The sequence below is a fragment of the Chiloscyllium punctatum genome, chromosome 22 (assembly GCF_047496795.1).
Source record: "Chiloscyllium punctatum isolate Juve2018m chromosome 22, sChiPun1.3, whole genome shotgun sequence".
In the NCBI taxonomy this organism is placed as follows: domain Eukaryota; kingdom Metazoa; phylum Chordata; class Chondrichthyes; order Orectolobiformes; family Hemiscylliidae; genus Chiloscyllium; species Chiloscyllium punctatum.
Window position 1 is genome coordinate 58,344,559 of NC_092760.1, and position 26,765 is coordinate 58,371,323.

Consider the following 26,765-nt stretch of genomic DNA (forward strand, 5'->3'; position numbering starts at 1 on the left):
ACCTTATAAAACAAATGTTACATGAAATGCAAGCTAGACTGTGCAACCACTTGTGCTCAACTGAATCTGTGCACCTTGCAAAAAGATTACTTTACACTTAAAAAAAAATAAAATTAAGCCAATGACGATCGATCATCGGAACCATTCGTTTAAATGATTTCATCTAATAGGGAAATATTGAATCTGCAACATTAACAAAAGTATTGTTGGAGAATAGTTCAGTTTTTCATCAAGAAAAATGGGCATAAATCAATGAGCTTACCTCAATAGTTTTATTTTTTGGTAGATTAACAGCACGTTTTAGTTTCTTTACAGCATCAGTGACAGCCTTGGTCTCCGCACCATCGAGTGCATTGCAAATATCCTTTACAGATTGGGTAATCTGTTCCACCATTTTGTACTGTTTCCCCTAGTTAAAATTAAACAGGGCAGAAATATTGTTCATAGATGGATAAAGCTAGCCATATATGCAAAATATACTTGAATTCAAGACAATATTAGAATTCTAAATATCACACCAATTCTTGCAATTTAGATTAGTCTACTTTCTGCAGAAGAATGGTACACAAAATGAGCTACAGTGAGATATTCCTTGATAAATATTCATTTGGCATTAAGCATGCTGCGAAATTCATCTGATGCACTGCTCAGTCAATTTTGCTTGAAACAATTTTTTTAAAAAGACTACATCCAAGAAATAAAAAGTAAAAAGATTTGCTGCGTTGAGGCACTTATCACAGCTATTGTGTATGTCAAATCACTTTGCAGTCAGTTAATTATTTTTGATGTATACTCACTGTTATAAATTTAGGAATCAGCTAAATTGCACTCAGCAAACTTCCACAAACAGGGAGAGTGATAATGACCAAATTATCTTTTTGTTTCAGATTTTGCTTGAGGAATACATATTGGTCAGGACAGGAGGGATAATTACTTTGTCTTCTTTAAAGTGGAGCCTTTGGATCTGTGACATGAGTGAGCAGATAAGGCTTCAGTTTAACAGCTCATCACTTTACTAGAGAAATTTTCCCTCTGCACTGGAGTGTCAGCACAAATTTTCACGATTAAGCTCGAGTGTGCAAGTGGAACCCAGTACCTTACCATCCAAAGGCAAGTGTGTTACAGCTGACACACCTTTGATTCCAAATAGTCTCACTTTTGGATCATTGTGATTTTGGGCAGCAGTACCTGGAAATAAATTCTTGCTATTTATCCTTCTTTGTGGAAGACCCAGCAACTTGACCAGCAATTATGGCAATTTTTCATATTATTTGGAGAAATATTTAAGTACAACTCTACTAAATCCTTAGATAAACTCACCTGGTCTGACTGCATCTGTAGAGTGAAACGAGAGTTAATTTTGAGTCCAGTGACCCTTCTTGAGAACCTCCTCACAGTGGGATCCCACAGATGCTGCCAGACTTAGAGTTTCTCCCAGATTTCCTGAAGTCCAGTACCCACAGCTTTGTTTCGTTATGCTGAATCCTCCATTACTAGGCCAAAAGGCACCAATGGAGAAAAGGGAGGACTGCAGATCCTCGAGATCAGAGTTCATGAGTGTGGTGCTGGAAAAGCACAGCTGGTCAGACAGTATAAGAGGAGCAGGAGAATTGACGTTGAGCATAAGCTCTTCATCAGGAATGTGACCAATGTTCATAGCTCAACAAGAAAGCTCTACAATAATCGGATGCTATTCTGCTTACAAGCTGCTGTGAATATCATTAGCAAGTCCAACATTTATTGCACATACCCAATTACGCTCAAGAATGTATCGTTGAAACGTCTTGAAACACCAGCCTATACATTAGTGTATGTACAAGGTAATTGGGTTGGAGTTTGAGGACTTCAAAATGGTGATAGCTGTAAACCAGGATGATGCAAAAGGATCTTGCACATTGTTATCTTCCTGTTTGTCTGCCATGCTATTCTAGGTGGAAAGACTGTAGGTTTGGCATGTACTATTGAAGGGAAAGAGAGTGAATGCTCAAGTTAGGGTTTGAAAGGGGTAATTGATTACATGGACTGCTTTGTCCTGGATGGTGTTGAGCTTTTAAACTATTGGTGGAGCTGCACCTCTTGAACCAACTGCAGAATATTTCACCACACATGACTCTCACCTTTTAGATGGCAGTTTGACTTCGGGATTCAGTAGTAATCTACGGCAGAGATTCTCAACCTCTGGCATTCTTTTGTAGCTATAGTATTTATATAGCTGGCTCAGTTTAGTTTCTGATCAATGTTAATTCTCAAGAATGTTGACATTGGTGCAATTCAGTAATGCTGATGCCATTGCACATCAGGGGAAGACGACTAGATTCTTGCTTATTGGGGATAGTGATTACTTGATAGTCAAGTGACAAATTTTACTTGACATTTATCAAGTCCAGCCTGACTGTTATCAAGGACACCTCAGGAATTGTTCTTTACTCATTCAAGGAGGCAGAAAATCCATGATTAGTCTCATTATTTAAACATAATTCCAAACTCCTTCCTGGCCTTCTCTTCCGTGACTATTGATGTAAACACTTTTCACAGATGTTCAAGACCAGGGGTCATTCATGCAAAACCACACAACAGCACACTCCATTGTAGGTATGCAAACACAATTCAAATTCGATAAACAGAAAGTGTATCACATTGTTTCCTAGTTCAACTAGATTTAGATTTGGGTAAATCGGATATGTTAAACATGGTTTAGGAGCATTTATCTGCATCATCTTTCATGTTTTAATATTTGAAAATACCAGATAAAGGCCTTCCTTATATCGAATACTTACTTCTCTCTGAAGACATGCTTTAGTACGAGTATGATAAACTTCCAGAAGCTCAGCAAGAGATTGCCTAGGCCAAAAAAAAAAAAGTCATAAGTGGCCAAATCAAAGTAGTAGCGAATGATATTTGATTATGGAATGAAAGGTTTACCTTGTAATAATGTCTTTGAATGGCTTTTCCACCCGACAGAGATACTTCTCAAGATCTGTAGGTGTTTCATCATCTTCCGCCTGTTTATTTGAATACATTATCATTTCCAGCAAGACTGCTAGTCATCAGCCACGCTCCATCCACAAGAATGAAGACAATATTTACAGACTATTTTTCATGCAATGTTTATGACAAATTTTGCATCGAGACTTAAACTATGTATTTGCTGTTGCGATTTATATTAAACAAACAAGTAGCAAAATGTGCACTTTTTTAAAAATTGCTAAATTGGATACTATCCTTGTTGGAATAAAAAGCCATGAAATAAGGAATGGAATGACTCCAAAATGGTAAAAATTGGGTTTGAAGGAAATCTGTTTACAAGCCCCAGTACTATCAATACCAACCGTGGAAACATGAACAAAACACGAAGCAGCATATGAAGGGGCAAGTGAATCATATGCTGCAAGTGATAAATGTTACACAAACTACCAAAAGAATGCTACATACTGCCAATAGATTTCACTCGAAACAACATTAAATTGGAATGTGCTGTACTTAAAAGTCTCTTGCTGCTGTACAATTCACAGTTTCATTGGTACTTTGACAGCAAAACTGAAACAAGGTCAAAAATGTTTTGTTCAAGTTAACAGCATTTGTGGAAAATAGTACAGGCTTAATTTGAAATTCTAAGAAATAAACCTTTGCAATGTTGTTGAAAGTTAATTCTTTAAAGAAAGGTTTTCAATAAGCTTACCCTTTCCTTTTGGTCTAAGTGTGTTGAAGTGAAGTACAGAATGAGAAGATTATTTGGCACTTTGACCCAAAGTTAACACCAGAAAATGAGTTTAGATACACTGCACCCATAAGAAGCCACAGCTATTCTCCCTAAAGATATTCCTCAGCTCTAAATTCAGTACAGATTCATTGTCACATTAGTGCATTCCATTTCTAACTAACCAGTCATTGTTAGAAGCTAAAATATATTTTCTTTTCAGTATCAAAATCCAGTGACTACAAGAATCACAACTGAGACTGCATTTCATGACATTAAAAGTTTTTTTTTGCACCAGGGCTATTTTTAACTTTTTAAAGTTTCAGTTGGCTTGACTTCAGTATAAGGATTATTTCAAAAGAAGTACAAAAAGTGAATTGATAAACCGGGCTCACCATGCGTGACATGGCTCTGGACATTGTACTGCGGTTTAATAGTTGCAGCTTGATCTCAGCATCACACTTGCGACAATTCTGAATATATTCGTGGCTTCCTAAGCAGTGTTTACTGCAATATTTGAAGAAACGGCACATTTAAAATTACATTTAACAATTTGCAAGATTTCTTTAACTATACCCTATAGATACTATTACAGGAATTATTGCACGTACCCGACCTTAAAAAGTAGTTACTGGTTTTATGAAACTCCTTTAAATATAGTAAAAGCATCCCAAGATGCTTCACAGAGGCACCATAAAATAAAAAAGATACCAAGTCAAATCAGGAAAAATTAGGGAAGATGACCAAGTGGAGTATGCAAGAACAGCAGCATTGGATGACCAGTTCGGAAATAAAATAATAGGCAGGAATGAAGGATTCAAGACAGAATATATATCTGGTTAGAAGTATAGATCAAAAAACAAAAAGAATGCATTCATATTTAGTGTAGGCTAAAGACCGTCAGTGGGAAAGATGTAAACGAGGAAATTAAGAGAGAAAAAAAATCAAGAAATCGACAGTAGTTTTAATGGGTTCTTATATTAAAAAAATCAACTGGACATAGGATGGGAGAGGGGGAGATGGACAGAGAGAGAGGGGGAGGGGGAGGGGGAGACAGACAACCTCAGAGCTTCCAGTCCAATGAAAAAGAAGCCAACGTTGGACCTGGGTCTTGGCAATGGCCAAGTATAATCTAGTGTCACTAGGAGAACATTCAGGGGACATTCAAGGTTTAGGTTGGCTATGGAAAATGTTCACAATCTAGTGTTTAAAAAAAAACTAATTGGAGGAAAGCTTCCTGCAATGGGCTAAGGGTCTAGTCCAAGATAATGAGAATTAAAAGTTAGCATGCAAAACTAACTACATAATGGTCCACTTTTAAAAAGAGAGAGTGGCAACTGGTCAGAAGAATGAAAATCAGGCAAAGGGTCCTCTTGCAATGGAGTGGTAGTCACCGAACACCTGAACCAGAGGAGCCACTTTCAAGTCCCACCTGTTCCACAGGCGTGCAATAAAAATCTCTGAAGCGACTGATTAGAAAGATAGGTCAATAATAAAACAATGAAAACCAGGTAAGTGCAGTCACAGCTGGATGGAAGACAGTGTTACATATCCTGCAAAAGAGACAGTATAGAAAACAGGAGGACAATTATTTACTTTGTCACTGTCACACATGACAGTACCATGGCAATGCAGCAGAGATAGAAACCTGACTAAAAGAAATTCAAACAAACACCAATTCTGGGAATGTTGGGCATGAACTTGGTCAAGACAAAATTTTAACACTAAAGTGCAAGCTGGACCAACAACGTCTACAAGTTCATATCAGAAAAGCTCTGTTGATTCAGTGTTTAAAAGTTAAACAGATAGTGACTTTCAGGCCAGAACACACTGCACAATTTAAGCAATAAAACCAATTTTTAATCTGCTCCTTACAATTATCCTTTTTTTAAAAAACAGCCCATTGTAGTCCATTGCCTGCAAGATCATTGCAAGTAGTATATTATTGCTTTAGATGGAGTCATTGAATTTTTCATTTAAAAAAGCAGCCAGAAATAGTTCATCAACATACACGAGAGCCCAGGGCATTCTTTTAATCAGAACCCCAGTCAAGAGCGTTAACCTCATTTCTCTCAGCTGCTTTATAAATTTATGAACATTTTTTCATTTACTTTGAATAATTCAAGGAATATTAGACTAAACATTAGAAGGTTTTAATGTCAGTATCTATACGAAACTTAAGGAATGATCTAGAAGGCAGCAATCTTGTATCTGTACAAAATTTTCAAGCCAATAGTTTAATAGGGGAAAAAGTATAAAATTACTTGTATCACCACATGTGGAAGCTGGCTCCTAATCAAGATGAATATTCAATTTCTAAGGCTCACACACGTTTTTCAACTCTGAATTGGAGTTCTAACCACCCAGTCCCCTGCTACTTCCCTAATTAAAATGAAAGATGCCAAAAGCTGACATCAGTTGCGGAAACTAATTTACACACCCATGTAAAATATTGAAATATTTCAGCTAACAGTCATTGAACACAGAAATTTGTTAAGAAATTGGTATAGATATAACATTAGAAAGACCCAAGTTCAACCTTTCAGCACACCTTGTGTAAAACTAACAGGAAAAAAAGTTCTAAAAACATACCAAAAGGAGTGTGGAAATTGGATTCTTGATGAAATTGAATTGAAATTTGGTCTGCTCAAAACAGATGCTCAAAGAAAATTAGACAATGATATATAACAGAGACCACAACTAATTAAAGTAGACTGCAGAGACACAAAATGCTGCACTTATTCAAAAATAAAACAGCTGAACATGACATTTAGAAAAACAAGTCAAATTAAGCATATCCAATATGGAGTTATTCTAATGTAAAGAGTTATTGTAATTCTGAAAGTTCATATCATAATTTAGAGAAATATAATTGTGTTTGAGCCTCTTACTTCTGCAATACTTCCTCTTGTCCACAGACTTTCAGTATGTAGCTGCCAATGTCAACTTTATTTAGGTCATCATGCGCCCAGCACAAAGCCTGCATTATAATAAGCTCAACGTGGGAACTCACTGGAAAATTTAAAAGTAGTTCAAGATTAGTATAAGAGACCTGTAATCATCACTTGCGCCTAATTTACACCAGTAATTTCTACTAAACAGAATTAAAAAACTCAAATCAGTTTGCAGTGCCATCTCTACCATGATTTTGAAGAAATTAAAGAATTATGACTACTTTTCCCCTTTTAATGCAGATTTGCATAACAGGTAAGACAATCTGGTGTAGCTTCCAAAAGTATGTATAACTTTGTCCAGAAGTTTATTGTCACAAACATTCTAGGACATGCAAAAGTTAAGAATAGTCTTAAATAATTTGCATAAATGAAGACTAATGTGACATAAAGCTGTGTTGATCTTGGAGATAAAGAAATTACACAACCACACTTGTCAGAGTAACAAATGGCATTCAGCTAAAAGGACATGAATTTAATTGATTAAATTAAAATGGTTAAAACTCAGAATAGAGCAAATACTCAAGACCAGATTTTTCACATCGAGAAATAAACCTAGTCACTAAGCAATTTTGGGAGAGAGTTACAAACCAAAAAAGGTGACTGAATACATGGCCAGGGAGAGGGGATTCAAATAGACTTGCATAGAGTGAGCGAGCAAGGCAGTGGGCCTTTAGAAAAGCTGCTTCAATATTCAGGGTCAATGCAGCAGAAGGTTTTCAACTTTAAAAGTCGACTTCATCTGGTTAATTTATACAACAACTAAAACAGATATCTGATGATTACAATGAGAAAGATTAGGATGTATGATCAGGAATAGTTAACATTTAGTAAAACAAGCAAGATGTTCAGTTTCAGAAAATAGTTTTTGCAGAACTTGACATCACATGAGCAGTTGGATAGCAAGATGGTACTTGACATCCAGTATGACAGAGGAGAAAAATGGGGAAAAGAAGGGGAGATGCATTTGTATACTACAGAAACTAAAATCCAGAAGTTGCCTTGAAAAAGGTAGGCCAGTACAGGACATCTTGGAAGTTGGAGGGAAAATAAACAGTTCAGAGAAAGGACACTGGTCATAAATACCTCAAGAAAATCTAAGATAGAGATTGAAAACTAGACTGTTTTGCATATGAAGTGTTGTTGTTTTGAGAGCTACAGATTTTGTGTTCAAACTTTGCTCACTTTTATAACAAGTTGGCTTGTAACATAAGTAAGGCATTCACATTGTTTAATTTGGCAGACCATGCATTCTTGCCTCCAAACATATACTAGTGACATGCCAACTCATTGTAGTTTTATGATTAGAAACAACTAATTGTTTGCCATATATTTTTTTGTCAAATTATCTCATTGAGGACAAAAGATTAAAAATGTAATGAAAGCAAAACTGCTGAACATTAATTAATTGATGCTTAACTGGATAACTCAAATATTAATTGGTTCTCTAATCCTCAGAAATAACAGATTGAGGTGGAGATGCTGAAGAAAAGAAAATATAGGAGAAGGTACTATTAATAAAAAAAAAGTGAGGGATTGCAACTCTCACTTTGCCTGCCAGCTGCTAGAAAATAGCTGCTTTGGCATTCAAAAGCAATCTCACACCTCTTCACCTGTGTTTTCTTTGAGTCAGTGTTGTTTGATCATAAACATTTCTATTTCACACTCACATAGTTAGTGAGCATAGTTTGGTTCTATGAACACTTTCCAAAGCTGCGTTGTCCAGAATCGGTCTCATTATTTCAGCCAATTAAACAGACACAATGGATCAAAAACTTGGGACCTTTCTTACCTCTATTTTGGTTCACTCATTATGAAAGCTAGCTTAACCATCGGGAAGCCCAAATTTAATGTTTTTAAGCATCCTAAAATAAGTGACATTTTTCTTTACCAAACAAACAGTTCTCATTTATGTTCTCAAGATATTGAGCAATCAAAGTAGATCCTTTTTATAATAAAGACTATGAGGGCCTTAATTTGCCATGTGTTTTAATGCAAAGATCAAAATACACATTCTCATTCTATACATTCCTAGAACAGTGAGACTTGTACAGTTAAAGCCTGAACATACAAATTATAAAAATATAGTCATTATTTTTAGTTCAAAATTTGATATCTTAAAATTCCACAACAAAATAAATACCAGAAAGATTTCAGGCTGTAGAATAACATTCTTAAACCAGCCAGAGTAAGCAAAAATGTCAGAAGTAGACAAAAGGCTAAATATAACAAAAAAAACAGAAAATGCTGCCCTCATCCTTTTCCTCTCCTCACCCAGCAAGGATGCATTCCCAGGCCTGATTCCACCCAATCAGTATCCACATCCAAGGGATGCCACCACCAGACACTTATTCCTTTATCAGCATTCCACAGAAACTGTGCCATCTGGGACACTCTGATCCACTCCTCCTCCACTCCCCATACAACGCTTGCCCATTTATTTTCTCCTTCATCACCATACAAGGGTGAAGAACTGGCAGTCATGGTACATGCTACTACCATTATAAAGTTGAATGAGCGTACCTTTAGGTGAAAGTGAATGCTGTTCTGAACAGAGATTACAAGCACCTGTGTATCTGACTAGAGGGCAGTCCCAGAGTATACTGAAAAATTTAAAAGATGTAATATTTGGCTGTGAAATGAATACCTGAGTTTTGGCTGATGTTTGGACAATAATTCAAATTTAACCAGTTTAAATTATACCCCAAGACAGTAAAATCCAATCGAGTTTGGGTTTGTTTTGCTAACATTGAACCAATGAAATGATCCGATGTTAGGTTAGGAGGGAATAAAATGTGGACAGTTTGAAAACTGGTCAGAGAGAGAGAAAAACTCATGGAAAGCTAATCGCCCATTTAACATCTTGTTCTCAAAGAAATTAGACAACACTATCAAAGATACCTTTTCATACAAAACATGCATAAAAAGAAAGCCGACAACCCATGCAGATCCTCAGCAAGAAGACACAGAAGACAACAGCAGCCGTGTGGTTTTGAAATGAAGTTGATACAATTTTAATAAGCGTCTTACTGGAACAGTATATATTGTTATAGAGTTATCGGCAGATTGTAAAAAAGTTAAGAAAAAAGGGGTCTTAGAATTGTGGATATAGTGGTTTAATGTTAATTTTTAGAGTTAATGAATAAATTGATATTACTTTCTTTACATAGTGGCATTTGGGAGTTCTCAGTCACTCATTTTAACAGATTATGAGATGAGGCGAGGCGAGGCGAGGCAAGGCAAGGCAAGCTTTTCTGGATGTTTGGTCTAATTAAGAGGGGTTCACCTGAGTGTTGTAACAGTACCAATAACAGGAGTTTAAAAAAATGGTCCCACAACAGGAATCAAGCAAGCTAGGTAGTACGTAAAAGAGAAAGACTACTAAAGCTGGATTGCTGTCAGTGCCATGGTGCTATTGGGTATAGGAATAAGTCATATGAACTAGTGAATGATGTAGGGTTTCAGACTTTTGGATCATTGGCACAGCTTCTAAAGTGGGTGAAACCTGGACAAACTGAATGAGTTGCACCTGAATGAGCAAGATATTATAATTTGGGATATCAGTTGGAATACGGCAAGATTAATAAGGAGTTAGATTTTTTTTGTAGGCACACAAATACATAAATCCCCAGAGTCTGATGAGATATACCCCAAGCTGTTATGGTAGTCAAAAAGAGGAGATTGCCTATGGCTATCCACCAGGGCCCCAGCAAAGTGCCAGATCACTGGAGGATAGCTAATCTGGTTGCTTTGTCCAAGGGCATCAGGAGTAAGCCAGATAATTACAGATCAGTTAGCTTGACACTACCAGTAGGGAAATTACTGGAAAAATCCTGAGGGTCAGGATTAATCAACACCTGGAAAAGGCTGGGATTAATCAGTGATAGCATGGATTTGTTACAGGGATATCCTGACTGGCTAACTTAACGGAGTTGCTTGAAAAATTGACTAAATACATTGATGAGCGTCAGTGCCGTTGAGGTGATTTGCATGTAATTCAGTAAGACCTTTGACAAAAATACGACATGGAAGGCTGGTCCATAGTATTAGAGGCAAGTTCGAAAACTGGACAAATAGAGGTAAAGGGTGATGGTGGAAGGTTGTTTTTGTAATTGAAGCTAGTGACTCAGCAATGTACCACCAGGATCAATGCTGGGACCATTTTTGTTGTTAAGGACATTGATGGCTTGGAAGTCAAAAATAGAAGGTATAATTTGTAAGTTTGCAATGACAAAAATTGGTGCTGCTGATAGTGAGAAAGATGGTCTCAGGCTACAGTCGAATATTGATCATCTGGTAAACTGGACAGAGCAACGGACAGAAGAAATGTAACACTGATAAATATGAAGTGATGTATTTTGGAGGTCTAAGAAAAAGAATATACACAATACACAAGTACTGAGGAACAATAGCACCTTGGGGAACAAGTTTGCAGATCCCTGACGGTGTCAGCACAGGTCGATAGGGTGGTGAAGACAACATACAGGAAGCTTGCCTTAATTAATTAGTCAGGACATAAAATACTGAAGGAAGCCTTGTTACAACTTTATAAATCATGGGTTAGGGCTCAGATGGAATACTGTTTGGAGTTCTGGTTACCAAGCTATTGGAAGGATGTGATTGCACTGGAGAAGGTGCAGAAGAGATGTTGCCTGGGGGTCAAAGGTTTCAGTTAAGGAGAGACTGGATAGGCTGAGTTTTGTTTTCCTTTGAGAAGGATGAAGAGTGGGGGGTGGGGAGGGGATTTGTTTTAGGCATACAAAGCTATGAGTGGCATAGAGTAGATCACAAGAATATTTTGCCCGTATAGATGTTTCTAAAGATCAAAAGGCACAAGTGTAAAATGAGGAGCAAATGATTTAAGGGAGTTGAGCAAAAAAAAAATCACCTAGAAGTTGACAGAAATAAGGATTGTGCTGCCTGATAAGGTAGCAAAGACAGGTACTCAACATTTAAGCAACATTTGGGTGGCACGGTGGTTAGCACTGCGGCACAGCGGTTAGCACTGCTGCCTCACAGCGCCAGAGACCCGGGTTCAATTCCTGCCTCAGGTGACTGATTGTGTGGAGTTTGCACGTTCTCCCAGTGTCTGCGTGGGTTTCCTCCGGGTGCTCCGGTTTCCTCCCACAGTCCAAAGATGTGCAGGTCAGGTGAATTGGCCATGCTAAATTGCCCGTAGCGTTAGGTAAGGGGGAGATGTAGGGGTATGGGTGGGTTGCGCTTCAGCGGGGCGGTGTGGACTTGTTGGGCTGAAGGGCTTGTTTCCACACTAAGTAATCTAATCTAATCTAATCTAGATTATGGCTTCAAACACCTGGGCTAGGTGCAGATAAATGGGATTATTGTAATTTGAGTCTAGATTAGAGTGGTGCTGGAAAAGCACAGTAGGTCAGGCAGCATCCGAGGAGCAGGAAGTTCAACATTTCAGGCAAAAAGCCCTTCATCAGGGAGCTCCAGTCCTGATGAACAGCTTTTGCCCGAAATGTCGATTTTCCTGCTCCTCGGATGCTGCCTGACCTGATGTGCTTTTCCAGCACCACTCTAATCTAGATTCTAGTTTCCAGCATCTGCAGTCCTCAAATTACACTAAGGCAAAAGTGATGCCGTTGGTTGGCATAGACCTGGTGGGGGCCGAGGGCCTGTGTGTACTGTATGACTGACACCTTCCAGGTGAAGCAGATATTTGCCTGTGCTTCATTCACTGTATCTGCTGTTTACAATGTAGTCTCCCATACAGTGGGGAGATGAAACACAGTCTGGGTGACTGCTTTGCCAAATACCCTTCATTCTCCATAAAATAATTGAGCTTCCAGTTGCCTGCCCTTCAACACTGCCATATTCCCATGCCTGCTGCAGTGCTCCAGCATGGCTCAACATAAACTGGACAAACAAAATCTCATGTTCTGCCTAGGTACCTTACAGTCTTCAGGACTCAACACTGAGCTTAACTATTTCAGAATGAGAACATCCTCCCCTATGTTTGTTACCTTCCCCCACCCCCAATCCACTTCTTCATGCCAGCTGAGCAATGCTGCCAAATCCATGATATTTCAAAAATCTACTTCCCTCCTCTTCACATCTCTCTGGGGTAGAGCATTTCAGACGGTTACTACCCATTTTTTGTACTATGTGCAAATTTAGATGAAATATGTTCTTCCTCCTCTTTTAGGTCAATATAGATAACAAATCATTGAAGCACTTGGACAGAAACGTGTGGTGCCTCACTAGTTACGTCTTTCCAGCTCAAAAAAGATCCATTAAGTCCAAATCCACCTTGTTTGTTAATCAATCCTCAATGAAACTAATACATTACTCCAATACTGGAAGCTATTATATAGTTTTTATGGCATCTTACCATATTTTTTCTGAAAATCTAAACACATCGGAGGTGTCAAAGATTTTGATTTCATTCTAATCTCAAGAAAAATGTGCACTAGGAAACTAATGCTCAAAACATGTACACTTTAAAAATTCAAATTAATTAAGTTAGGAGTTATAAATAAAGTGAATTCTTTTAGTACTGCATACTTCTATTTTGTTCCACAATTACTTTTCTCGGATGTTGCTTTAGTCCCAATCAATTATGCAGTCATACCCTCAAATAAATTACCTACGTTAAAAGGGTCGATCTCATAACTTTTGGCCTAATCAAAATGGTTTCAAACTTTGTATGAAAATTAAACCAGTTGCTATCCCCACACACGGCTGTAGTTTGTTGTACCAATAATTTCATCTTTAAAAATAGAATTCTGACTTGAATCAATTATACATCATTGTACCACAGCTGTACTCTCTAGAGTGGAAGGACTTCTTTTAAAATGGACAAGTGATCTCAAACCTAAAATTATAACAGCACACAGTACAATACTACATGTAAGAGTGCTTTACAGAGGTTTTTAAGTAAACAAACATCTTCCTAAAAATATCACAATCAGGTGTGGCTGCTATTCACTGCAGATCCTATTCTTAACAGGAAAATGTACAAACCTTGGAGAGTGTACAAAGGAGAAGATGCAAAGAAAGAACATGGTGAGAGTAAAGCACAATGAAAACAGGGGCAAAGTGAGCATTGTGTAATGTAGAAATCATCTCCAGTCATTACTTGCTGAAATCTTGACCACATTACATTTCTATTTTGTCTAGTTCGGAGGCTGACCACGATACACAGACCAATTGGAAGGCCTCTGCTGACATAAGCTTGAAAACTGCAGGGTTGCAATGCAAGGTGCTGTCCAATGATACCTTCCAAAACTTTGACCTTTGACATGCAATGAATAAAGACTCCAACCATCACGCCTTTTCCCAACATCCACCTTGCTTCAAGTTGTGCATCATTCCTTCACAGCCTATCACCTGTTCCTTCCTCATTATACAGTCAACATGCTGGATCTTTTAGCATTTAATTGTTGAACATTGAGAATTCAGTAGACACATTCTTCTGGTTAAACTTAGGAGTGGTTGCTCAGAAAGAAAAAAGGGGAGCTGGTAAAAAGGCAAGATACAAAAACAAAAGGCAGACATTTTAAAAAATGTAATGATTGGAACAAGTGCCAATGGATCTCAGACTATGAGATCCTCGATTGTCCCAGGTTGGCATCTCCAATCAGGGAACCTTTGCTGACAGACACCTACAGGCTATTCAGAGTCTTGTCATTAGAGGGACTAGCTCTGAGCCAGCTGGTCAGAGTCCATGGACTGTGCGCATGTGAATAAAAGGGTGACTTGGTGAAAGAGTACCGGCCTCTGTACAGTTATTTCAAAAGCAAATGACTAAAACTACTGTTGCAAAGCTCTAACAGAGTAGAATTGTCTCCAAGGGACAATTGGCAACAGATCTTCCCATATACAAAAGCACTGGAGTACTTGTACAAAATACCGTGTAGCACAAGAAAGGCAGCTCAATACCACCTCTAGGACAATTGCCATTTGGATATGGTTGGCTTTGTTAATAGCACGCAAACTCAAAGAAAAGGATTTTTAAAAATCCATAATTTTGTGAGCAATGAAATAATAAAATGCAAGCTTCTTACACAGATTTTATTGCTATTCCATTGTGTGCGAGTAGCAGAGATGTAGACAAGATAAAATGGAAGTTATAAATATATAGCAGCAACTAGAAACAATACCATGTACGTATCTGCTCCAAATCAGTAAAATACACTTTCTCTACAACAAGCAAAACAGAGTTTAAAAAAAATCCACATTTGAACTGAGGAATACCTAAAATTTGATCTTCCGTTGTCTGTCATTCCATAAAGCAAGCAACAGTGTTAGAACAGCAGAAACAGGTTTTACTATGCAATTGAAAAGTGGGTTAAACACTTATCACAAATTAACTGAGCACTTGTAAGCAAGTTGGTTGAGCCAGGTTTAATTGAATTATCTGGAGTTAAATCATTGCAACAGAGAAAAATTGCAACTTGCAATTTCTCTAAAAGGGAAAGGAAAATTCTAATTTGTATTCAGTGACTGATTAGATGTACCTATTTGTGCACAGAACATTTGTTGCGTTTTCTTGACCCACAATACAATTGCATGCTGTCTTGAAGAGTTGAATGTTTATGTTCTTATACTGATACTGAAAAAAATGCTGTTTAAAATAATCATGTACTAACATTTTAACAATAAACCAATGTCTTTAAGTTGAGATAAGCATTACTATTGAACCTAAGCAAATGTCACTATGGCAAACAGTATAAATGCTAAATTTTCAAAACTGAACAAATACAAGAGAAATGAATGCTCAAAGCTAATTCTCTCTTCTGAAAGTTATTGAAGACCTAATTGGCAAGGATTCCTTTAATCCTTCATTCATCTGAAATGTTTAGACTTTGTTTCATAAGATGACAGAATTTAACCTCTACTAAAATCATCATTTGTTGCTGCTTCACAAATATGTCAAGACTCACTGATCATGCAATTGTACAGAGTCATTAGCACTTCTGAAGATAGTAATTTTTTGAATTTACTATCATTCCAATCTGAGTAATTGCACAAGTTAAAGATACTTATATAGCCTGTTTTCCTGTGGTTCCCCTGCTTCACAAGTGAAAGGGATAAAATAAAACAATTTTGCGAAGTTCTAAAATAGTGTCCGCATTTCAAAAAAGCACTAATTGGTAGACATTGCACTGTTGAGATTGGAACGGGAGCAAGTCTGTACCTTGTTGCACCAAAAGGTGTGGCACTGGAAAAGCAAAGCCGGTCAGGCAGCATCCAAGGAGAGTCAACATTTCGAGCACAAGCTCTTCTTCATCTCTGATGAAGAGCCTATGTTCAACATGTCGACTCTCCTGCTCCTCGTTTGCTGCCTGACTGGCTGCGCCTTTCCAGCACCACGGAGTCCGATGTGCAGTCCTCACTTTCTTCTTGTATGCCTAACTTCAGGCTCAATAGCTAAATCGATCGAAATATATAAACTGATAATTTCAATTACATTGCACCTGTACTAGTGACTGAAAAGCAGGCTACTGGAGGCATTTTGGATGTTCAAGTTAAACAAAAAACACCCAAGGTCAAATGACCCCTTCAAAACCCTTTAAATGCAAGAGATAAACACTGTATATACTGGAACACTTAAAAAAAGTTACGGAAAAAGCTAGAGATCAGATCAAGAAGCATCAAAACACACGAAATTGATAACTGACAAATATTAACACCATTTCTCTATTCATAGACATTCTCAGATCTGTGACTCTTTCAGGAGAGGTCTCTGTCTTTATTGGATGATGCATATATTTACGCATGTTCAATGTTAATGTGCATTTTAAATTTAAAACAATTATAAGCTTTAAAACATGCAGCACAGTAGCAATGTTTAAACTTGCATGAGAAAATACATTTGTCATCAAGCTGAAATAAAGTACCACACAATTAAAGCTATTTATCAGAATTAATAATTTATATGGGAAAAAAGATCAAGAATTAATTCCACAAACTATTTTCCAGAATTTCTGATTTGTCACACAATGGAACAATATCTGGATATTGACAAAAGGATCAACTTCCACATGAATTCTATGTATGACTTTGAGCCATTTTAAATTTAAATGATACCTCATTCACAAAACAACTGAAAACACACATCCTTAATTGCCAACGTCGGAATATTTGTTCAAGATGTTTCATGCACATTTACAGTCAAATGTAAAAGGTTTCTCATCTCATACAATTTACCAAAATTAAATTTCAAGGAACTAGTAAAGTATTAAGGCATCTATGCATTTTGCAATAATGCTAAAATGTACACTTCACACTGCTTACTCAAAAATAAAATGGTAAAAAAAAACTTACCATCACAGGTGAAGGTGACCGGCTCCTGAAACTCTTCAATCTCTATGGAGACCTTCACACTAGCATTTTCTCCATTCATATCACGGTGAAGCATAACAGGACTCAAAATATAGCCTGGATTTGTGGAGTGGTCACTATATGGAAATGTGGATCGTAATCTACAAGTGTGGGGGACAAGAAAAAAAAAACAAAATCGATAAAGCAAGAATTTAACTTCAAAACAGATTACATTAATTCGGAGAGTCCAATTACTGTCATTTCTTAAGAACACCTTATTGGGATGGTATTATAGATCCCCTAATAGTTAGAGTGAAATTGAAAAACAAATTTGTAGAGTTCTCAGCAATCTGTAAGAATAGAAGGGATGGTTGTGGTAGGGGACTTTAAAAACTTTCCAAACAGACTGGGACTGCCATAGTGTTAAGGGTGGAGAAGCATTTGTTAAGTGTGTACAAGAAAATTTTCTGATTCAGTATGCGGATGCACCTACTAGAGAAGGTGCAAAACTTAACCTCCTCTTGGGAAATAAGGCAGGGCAGGTGACGGAGGTGTCAGTGGGGGAACACTTAGGGGCCAGCAACCACAATTCTATTAGTTTTAGAATAGTGATGGAAAAGGATAGACCAGATTTAAAAGTTGAAGTTCTAACTTGGAGGAAGGCCAATTTTGATAGTATTAGACTAGAACTTTCAAAAGCTGATTGGGGGCAGATGTTTGCAGGTAAAAGGGGCAACTGGAAAATGGGAAGCCTTCAAAAATTAGATAACGAGAATTCAGAGAAAGTGTATTCCTGTTAGGGTAAAAGGAAAAGGTATAGAGAATGCTGGATGACTAAAGAAATTGAGGGTTTGGTTAAGAAGAAGGAAGCATATGCAAGGTATAGACAGGATAGATCGAGTGAATCCTAAGAAGAGTATAAAAGCAGTAGGATAGACTTAAGAGGGAAATCAGGAGCGCAAAAAAAGGGGACATGAGATAGCCTTGGCAAATTAGGGTTAAGGAGAATTCAAAGGGTTTTAAAAAAATATGTTAAGGACAAAAAGCTAACTTGGCAGAGAATAGGGTCCCTCAAAGATCAGCAAGGCAGCCTTTGTGTGGAGAAGCAGAAGTTGGGGGAAGATACTAAATGAGTATTTTGCATCAGTGTTTACTTTAGAAAAGGACATGCAAGGTATAGACTATAGGGAATTAGATGGTGTCATCTTGAAAAATGTCCATATTGCAGATGAGGAAGTGCTGGATGTCTTGAAACAAAATCTGTGGGAAGCTAGGGAAGTGATTGCTGGGTCCCTTGCTTAGATATTTGTACCATCAATAGTCAGAAGACTGTGGAGATTGGCTAATGTGGTGCCACTGTTTAAGGGTAGTTAGGACAAGCCAGGGAACTATAGACCAGTGAGCCTGATGTCAATAGTGGGCAAGTTGTTGGAGGGATTCCCGAAGGACAGGATGTACATGTATTTGGAAAGGCAAGGACGATTAGGCATGGTCAACATGGCTTTGTGTATAGAAAATCATGTCTCAAACTTGATTGAGCTTTTTGAAGTAATAAAGGGGATTGAGGGCAGAGTGGTGGGCATGATCTATATGGACTTCAGTAAGGCATTTGACAAGGTTCCCCATGAGAGACTAGCTAGCAAGTTTCTCATGGAATACAGGAGAACTGGCCATTTGGATACAGGACTGGCTCAAAAGGTAGAAGACAGAGGGTGGTTTTTCAGACTGGAGGCCTGTGACCAGTGGATTGCCACAAGGATCGGTGCTGGGTCCACTGCTTTTCCTCATTTATATAAAAGAATGATTTGGATGCGAACATAAAAAAAAGGTATCATTAGTAAGTTTGCAGGTAACACCAAAATTGGAGGAGTAGTGGACAGCGAAGATGACTACGTCAGAATACTACAGGATCTTGATCAGATGGGCCCATGGTCTGAGAAGTGGCAGATGGAGTTTAATTCAGATAAATATGAGGTGCTGTATTTTGGGAAAGCAAATCTTAGTAGGACACAATGGTAAGGTCCCAAGCAGTGTTGCTGAACAAAAACCTTGGAGTGCAGGTTCATAGTTCTTTCAAATTGGAGTCGCAGGTAGATAGGATAATAAAGGAGGCATTTGGTACGCTTTCCATTATTGGTCAGATTACTGATACAGGAGTTGGGTGGTCATGTTATGGTTGGACAAGACATTGGTTCGGCCACTTATGGAATGAGCTGCCAGAGGAAGTGGTGGAGGCTAGTACAATTGCAACATTTAAAAAAGGCACCTGGATGGATATATGAGTAGGAAGGGTTTGGAGGAATGTGGGGTGGGTGCTGACAGGTAGGACTAGACTGGGTTGGGATATCTGGTTGGCACGGAGAGTTGAACCAAGGGTCTGTTTCCGTGCTGTACAGCTCTAAAATTTCACGTTTGAGCCTATGTTTGCAGTATAGATCGGACAGCAGTAGGAAATACCAATATTTAGCACAGAATTGGAATATTTACACAAGGTCATTCACATGGCACAATCAAGTTTTTTTAAATTGCTGGCCCAGCCAGTGATGCCCATGATGTTGAAGTAATCTGTAGACAAGAACCATTTCAAATATACTTGCCACGTAAAACTGCAGATTGAAATCGCATTGAAATATCGAAAAAAGATCAACTAATCTTCCTCAGGATGATGATTTGCTAGGTTGTTGAAATCCAATGTTCTTACAGCTTATACATGCATTTCTGAGAGAGTGTAAACGTGAGGAATTAAGTGGAAGTGCTGACGTCACCTTCACAAGCCTGGACAGCACTGAAGCAGAAGCTTTATTCTGGTTTCTCTACAAAATCATCACTTCTGGCGAACTCATATGCAAATGACACAAAGTTAACTTTGAAAGTCAAGCAATCACATTTATTAGGATGAATTAAAGTTGCTCGTTCTTACTTAATAAGTTCTCGCCAAAAAGCTGCTACCTCCTCATTTTGTGAATAAATTTGTTCCAGAATATTTTCACTTTTAATATCATTACTGGTCCCATTGTCAACCTGTAATGAAACCAGACTTCTAAATCAAAACAGACAGTGCAATACATTAAACACATTAACCATAATGCACAGCAAAATACAATGCAATAAACCTAGTTAAATTTTTCCCACAGGGAGTTTAGGTTCTGAAAATGAGCTAAGGAGGTCATTTTACTATTAAAATTACCTCAATACCCAATACGATATTATTGTTCAGTCTGAAAGCTGGAACATTTATACATTATAATTGCATATCTAATTTTTACTAGTGATTTACTGCCCAACAGTGCTAAACAGAGGTTGGCTCTAGAATGCCTTAAACACATTAAGCATAGTGCATAGCATGAATGCTGCAGATAAATAAATATGGAAAAGTGCACATGCGAAAAGCAGCTCATATTTTTCCATACAAACCCTGCTGAAAAAGAACGCAAATATGTTCTTTAAAACATCATACTGAAACATTCTCTGGAATTTGCAATCAAGTTTAACTTGATATGGAGGTGCCAGTGTTGGACTGGGTAGACAAAGTAAAAAAAAAATCAAGATGATAAACAGGTTATGGTCAACAGGTTTATTTGAAACAGCTAGCTTTCGAAGCACCCCCCTTCCTCAGGCAGCTGGAAATGAGTTGCAAAAGATGCTCCGATAATGATCCAATTACATCGTAATTTTATTAACCTTTTAAGGAATGCATCCAAGTTATGCACACAGAAAAGAGTCATCTCACTGACTTCTACAAAGGAATAGGCATTGTAAAGAATATAACTGCATCATTAGCGTGCTTCACTGTCTGTCATGAGTGCTTTGCCAGTGAACAAAATGAGGTGACCTAATTCCTCAATTTGCAGAACATTCTTCTAGTGTGCACTCTCACAATTTTAAGTGGAAAATGACATCATACAAAAAAGAAAAATTAGGAACTAAAGTAAAGAGTTTGATTTTTCCCATGGGAAAATCAAGTTATGCTTGCATACCAAGAAAGTAGATCAGTGTGCCATTTCCCATTACATTTCAAAAACCTTGGGAGTTTTTCCATTTGAATGCGGTTTCGTTTGGTCTTGAAAAACTGAAACAACATACACCTTAGCTGCATGTGACATGCAATCTGAGAGGCAGTCTCATTAAACTAACATTAAACTCATGCCATGAATGGTCAGTTATAGTTAAAGTATTAAAATGCACGTACATTGTATCTTACAGGTTTCCTATTCAAAGTCAACTGTATTCTACTTCCACTATGTGAAACTCACTTCAGGACAATACTCAAATGACAAAACATTCTACCCTTCTTTAACTCGAGGTCACAACTGAGTTTCAACTCTCAGCAAGTCAAATTCCCAGTCACTTTCAAGTTCCTTGACCTGCAGTGGCTACTGATCAAGCAATATTTTGACCCCCCGCCCCATCCGCCAGAAAGGACAAAAATTTTAAAATTATTTCATGGGATGTGGGGGTCAATGTTGAGGCATTTGTCATCTATATGGGATTTCCTTTGACTGTTAGGCCATTTCAGCCAGTCGAGAGTCAACCATAACAGAAGATATCGGAGCAGAATTAGGCCATTTGGTCAACTAAGTCTGCTCTCGATCATAGTTTGGATGTTTCTCAATCCCACTCTTCTGCCTTCACCCTGTAAGCTAGCATCACCGTACTAATTAAGAACCAGTCTCAGTCTTAAAACCTCACCTCAACAATCTTCTGTAGCAATGAGTCCCACAGATTCACCACTGTCTAGCTGAAGAAATTCCCCATCTTGTTTTTAAAGAGTCATCCCTTTCCACAGAGGCTGTGCCCTCAGTCTGTATTTTTAGTGGAATCATCTTCATGTCCACTCTAACCAGGCCTTTCAGTATTCTAAGTTTCAATGAGGTTACCCCTCATCCTTCTAACTTCCAATGAGGACAGGCCCAGAGTCCTGAACCACTCCTCATATGACAAGCTTTTCAGCCCCAGGATGATTCTTGTAAACTTCCTGAATCCCCTCAAAGGTTAACACATTGTTCCTTAGATATGGAGCCCAAAATATTGCCCATGCAGGTTGACCTAAGCCTTATACAGACTCAGCAGTGCATTCCTACTGTTGTATCTAACCCCTCAAAATGAATGCCGACATTGCATTTGCCTTAACTGCCAACTGAACCTGCATGTTACCCATAAAAAAAATCCTGAACCAGGATTCCCAAGTCCCGTTGTGCTTCAGATTTCCAAAGCTTTTCCTCACTTATAAAACATTTTATCCTTGCGTTCTTCTTAGCAAAGTGCATAATCTAACACTCTCCTACTTTGCATTGTGTGCCATTTCTTAGCCCATTCTCCTAGCTTGACCACGTCGGTCTGTAGCCTCCATACGACCCATCCTTCCATCTGTCTTTGTTACCTACAAACTTAGTCCCAATCACTTCATCCCTTAACCAAATGGCCACATCATCTGCAATTCTAATTCTGGTCTCGTTACCTCCAATTTTAAATGTTTACCATTGGTACCTATCTCTTTGGCTGCCAAGTTGTGAAGCTCTGAAATGTCCTCCCTGTACCTTTCCTCTTTTTAAACAAACTAGTTTCTCCACTTAACTACATAATTGTAGCTCCACATCCTGGCAATCATTCCCATTTATCTACTTTTCACCTCGGATTTATTTGTGCCCTTCCTAATGTATGGTGTGCAGAACGCCAGTACAGACTGTTGGATTTCATACAGATTGATCCTCATTCCTTAATTCCTTTTCTACTCAATGTTTCATTTTGCAAAATACAAGAATGCTTTTAGCCACTCAACCGGACTCATCAGCTTCAAATAAAAGTGTGCATATTTCAACCCAAAGTACCTCAGATTATGCAGCATTTGTTTGATTTGTACTTTATTTTGTAATATCCTTCTGCATCTTCCTCCCAAAATAAACAACATGTGGAGATGTCCATGCTGGACTGGCCAGGCGTGGACAAAGTCAGAAGTCACCTGATACCAGATTTATAGACAATAGGTTTATTTGAAATCAAACTTTTAGCGTGCTGCTCCTTTGACAGATGAAATGACTTAATGAATTCACAAAAACTAATTTGGTCACTGAGATATCTGTCATGCCTGCCCAATCCAACCTACGTCCTTTCGAAGGCTATCCCCTTCTCACATTCCAGTCAAACTTTAACATTGATCTTGATTTTGTACAAAGCACAATAAAACAAATCATTTGGGAATGTCACAATAAAAACTTCCCTCCAGCTTGAAAAGCAACCTTTCCCCTCTACCCTTTGCTCAAGCAACAGAAAAGAATTTTGTACCTGCATTGTTACTGTCTCTATTATTCCATAAACACAACTTTGCTCTACTCTGTTGAGACACTTGCACTTTGGGATATTAAATACACCAGAGAAATTACCTGCCCAGTGTTATCTAATCAAAAAAAAATGAAAGCAAGTTAAAGATTTGCCTTTTTACACATCTGTGTGGGCTTCCCCAATTTAATCCACATTTAGTCAAGAAAAAATTCATCTGTGTGCAGCTATTGTTTCCAAAATATTTCCCATGAGTAAGGTTAAACCGACTGCCCTGTGGTTGCTGGACTTATTCTTATACCCATTTTTGAATAAGGATATAACATGACATCTGCAATTGTCCAACCGTCTGGCCACTCCCCCCGGATTTAAGATGGTTTAAAAAGTATGGCCAGTGTTCACACTTCCTTCCTTCATGTACCTCAGCAGGCTCTGGAACCTTACTAACTAATTACAGACAGCCTATACAATATCTCCTCTTAACAGATTCGAGAAGTTGATACAAAGGTCTCAAATTCCTTCATTTTGAGCATTTTCTTATACTTAAATATTGCCCCGACAACATGCTAAGTTCCTCTTTAGGTTCCTTGCAAGCCAGTTATTGATAAGTCTATAAAATATAATCCACAAATTGTTTATGTCAACTGCCAGTTTATCCTCGCTCTCCTCTTATTTGCTTTTTCAAGTGTCCTCTGAACCTTCTGTAAATCAGTCTGATACTCAATTCTATTGTCCACTTGAGATCTGACATTTGCACTTTGTTTGCTTAATCATTATCCAAGGTGTTCTAAACTTACTTGTCCTGCCCTTCTCCTCAATGGAATACACCTGGACTGCACCTCACTTTCTTTAACAAGGCAGTGATTGACTGGCAGAGACAACTATACCAAAGCACTGATCTGGGTTAGATTCAGATCCATTCTCATTCCATTGATGTTTGCTTGGCCTGATTAGTAGTCATTAACAGACAGAGCAATTTAGAGTATAATTGTCTTGAGATTGGCTGCAATCAAGATCCCCTATGGACACTTAACCCATTTTGTCTTCTCCATCCCCCAGAATTAAAAACGCCTTGATCACTGGACGAGAAATGCACTTCAGCTCCAAAAATCAAATCAACACCAAAGACAAAAAAACCCCACACTACTGGTACCACGTCCACAAACAAACATTCACCCCATCCATCACTACAGCTCAGTAGTAGCAGTACTACATACACTACAGAAACTCAAGAGGGTCCTTTGGGGGCACATTCCAAACACATCAACCCTATCATCAAGAAGGACAACAGAAGGAGATACATGGAAACACTACTAACTGAAAGTTTCTCTCCACTGTACCTCCCAACAACAATCACTCAGGCAAGAGATGAAAATACTTCCTCCATTCCTTGTCGACGGCCGACAGGATATGGGATTCAGAAGATGAGTTACACATGGAGGGATTCCTGCTCTTGTTGCCATAGTTTTTATATAGTCAATAGTCACAGAGGATATTGATAGTGGGGGAGTGGGGATTCAGTGATAGTAAGGCCATTTGAATTGTCACCACACCAGGTTTGACTCGTTATATTTGCTTGCTGGAGATGGTCATTGCCTGGTATTTGTGGAGTGCGAGTATTACTTGCCACTCACCATCTAAACTTGAAAAAAAAAATTCCTGTTCCCATCACTGTTGCTGGGTCAAAGTCCTGAACACTCAAGTGATAGCACATACTTATGCCAAATGGACTGCAGTGGTTCAGGAAAGTTGCTCACCCACCACCAAGCACAACTAGGGATTGGCAATAAATGCTGACCCAACCTGATATACTCAGATCCCCCGAAGAAAAACAGTTTATTTAAAAGATATAAAATCTTCAAAACTTTAAAAGTAGAGAGGAGAATCTGACCATACAGCAATTAGTCATCTGTTTTTGGAGGTTAATTGATTAAATGACCATATAAATAGATAAGTGGGGAAGCACGCCAGCATTTACTGTGACTGAAGTGATTTAAGGCACTTAGGTGACATTCAGATCTCTCCAGAACCCAGGTGAACATTCTGAGGAGATGGATTTGAATCTCACCATGGGAGATTTTAAACTCAACACAAATTTGGAATAAAAAGCTGCGTTATAACGTAGATTGTCGGGAAAAAAAAACTCTTCTGGTTCACAGATTTCCTTTAGGAAAGGAAATTTGCTGTGCTCAACTGGTCTGACCCACTTCTGACTCCAAACCCACAGCAATGTGGTTGACTCTTAACTACCTCTGCAAATGCTGGCCTGGCCAACCCTTGCCTATTTCCAGCCACTGATTGTTAATATTGTTGGGAGCAATGGCACTGTTTCACTACGAACTTACATTTGTCTTACTATCCTCTCAAATCAGAAAAAAAGTTCAATTGCACAAACTGAACCTCCCTCTGCTGGTTCTCAAACACATATTGGATACTTGAAATGGTCAGAGCAGCTGATTTACAACCACTGGTTAGCTTAATTATCCATCTTCTCAGATGTCAGAAAAGGATGCATGATCTACACTGTTTTCAATGAGCAGAGAATACGTCTGTTACAAAACAGAAGGGTAGTTTTACTAGATGTTTAAAATAGCCTGACTCTTCCTCGGACAAGTTAAATGCAGCCTTGATGGTTTAACAAAATGAGAGTTTATACTGGAGACAAAGTGACTGATGTCAAATTACCCATTTGAGAACATTCCATTAATGGGAATTTGACTTTTCAACCTTCAGCAGTCACACCAATTGACATTCCAGTCTGCAGACTCAATGCTTGCAGCAAAATTCACTTATGAAAAGAAACTGGCTTTGCTTCAAATGTTTGTGCTTCCTCATTTCCTACTAAAGCCTCAAAGTTTCCTGTTTTCAGCATAAAAGCTGCTGCATGTAACAGAACAGTTTATCTATAATGCACGTCTCCTAACACTTGTAAAGTTCCTCAGGTCAGAAAGCAACGTTCCTGGCAACTGCTTCAGGAAGGGCAGGTCAACTTCTATTATTCACAGCAAGAATATATCAAAAACCTTTACATGCTACAACTCTTCAAATACACTGAACTGTTATGGGGAATAGCCTCATTCTGCATGTGCAGTCTTAAAAAATAAATCACTTGCTTTTGTAAGCTTCTTCCTTCCCCCAGACTCTTCAGAAAGCACAGCACATCCCCAGATTTCTGTAACAGAGAACAAATACTGCTGGGAGTGACAAAGGAATAACCAAGAACAATAACTCTTCAGTTTCCGTAGTTATATCCATGTTTTGGAGTGGGGAAGGTGGGAAAAGAAAGAAATGTCACAATAAAGAAAATAAAAATAGACATGAAATGGTTTCCTACTATGTTGTGAATATCACGCACATTTCTAAAACTGAACACAAGGACACAAACTGACAAATTTATGTCAGAAACTAGGTTTCAATAGTCATCTAATGCCAGTCACTATTAGGAATAAGAGTTGAAGAGACTAATTGAACGGAACATGTATATCTGAAAACACTGTATTACTAATGAGTTCTCTCATTTTTCAAAAGGTTAAGCATTCAGAGTTTTTAAA

At 38.1% G+C, this 26,765-nt stretch overlaps 1 protein-coding gene across 2 annotated transcripts in view; it reads right to left on the reverse strand.

Annotated features, from left to right (window-relative positions):
* Positions 1–26,765, reverse strand: part of pik3c2a (phosphatidylinositol-4-phosphate 3-kinase, catalytic subunit type 2 alpha) — a 129,896-nt gene that overhangs the window by 60,342 nt on the left and 42,789 nt on the right. For both annotated transcript variants that reach the window (XM_072592398.1, XM_072592399.1), the window contains exons 3-9: positions 19,859–19,959; positions 16,942–17,099; positions 6,589–6,709; positions 4,093–4,204; positions 2,923–3,002; positions 2,778–2,841; positions 263–409 (exon numbers count right to left, since the gene is read on the reverse strand). In XM_072592398.1, coding sequence (XP_072448499.1) covers positions 263–409; positions 2,778–2,841; positions 2,923–3,002; positions 4,093–4,204; positions 6,589–6,709; positions 16,942–17,099; positions 19,859–19,959 — 783 coding nt within the window. The remainder of the gene's footprint in view (positions 1–262; positions 410–2,777; positions 2,842–2,922; positions 3,003–4,092; positions 4,205–6,588; positions 6,710–16,941; positions 17,100–19,858; positions 19,960–26,765) is intronic.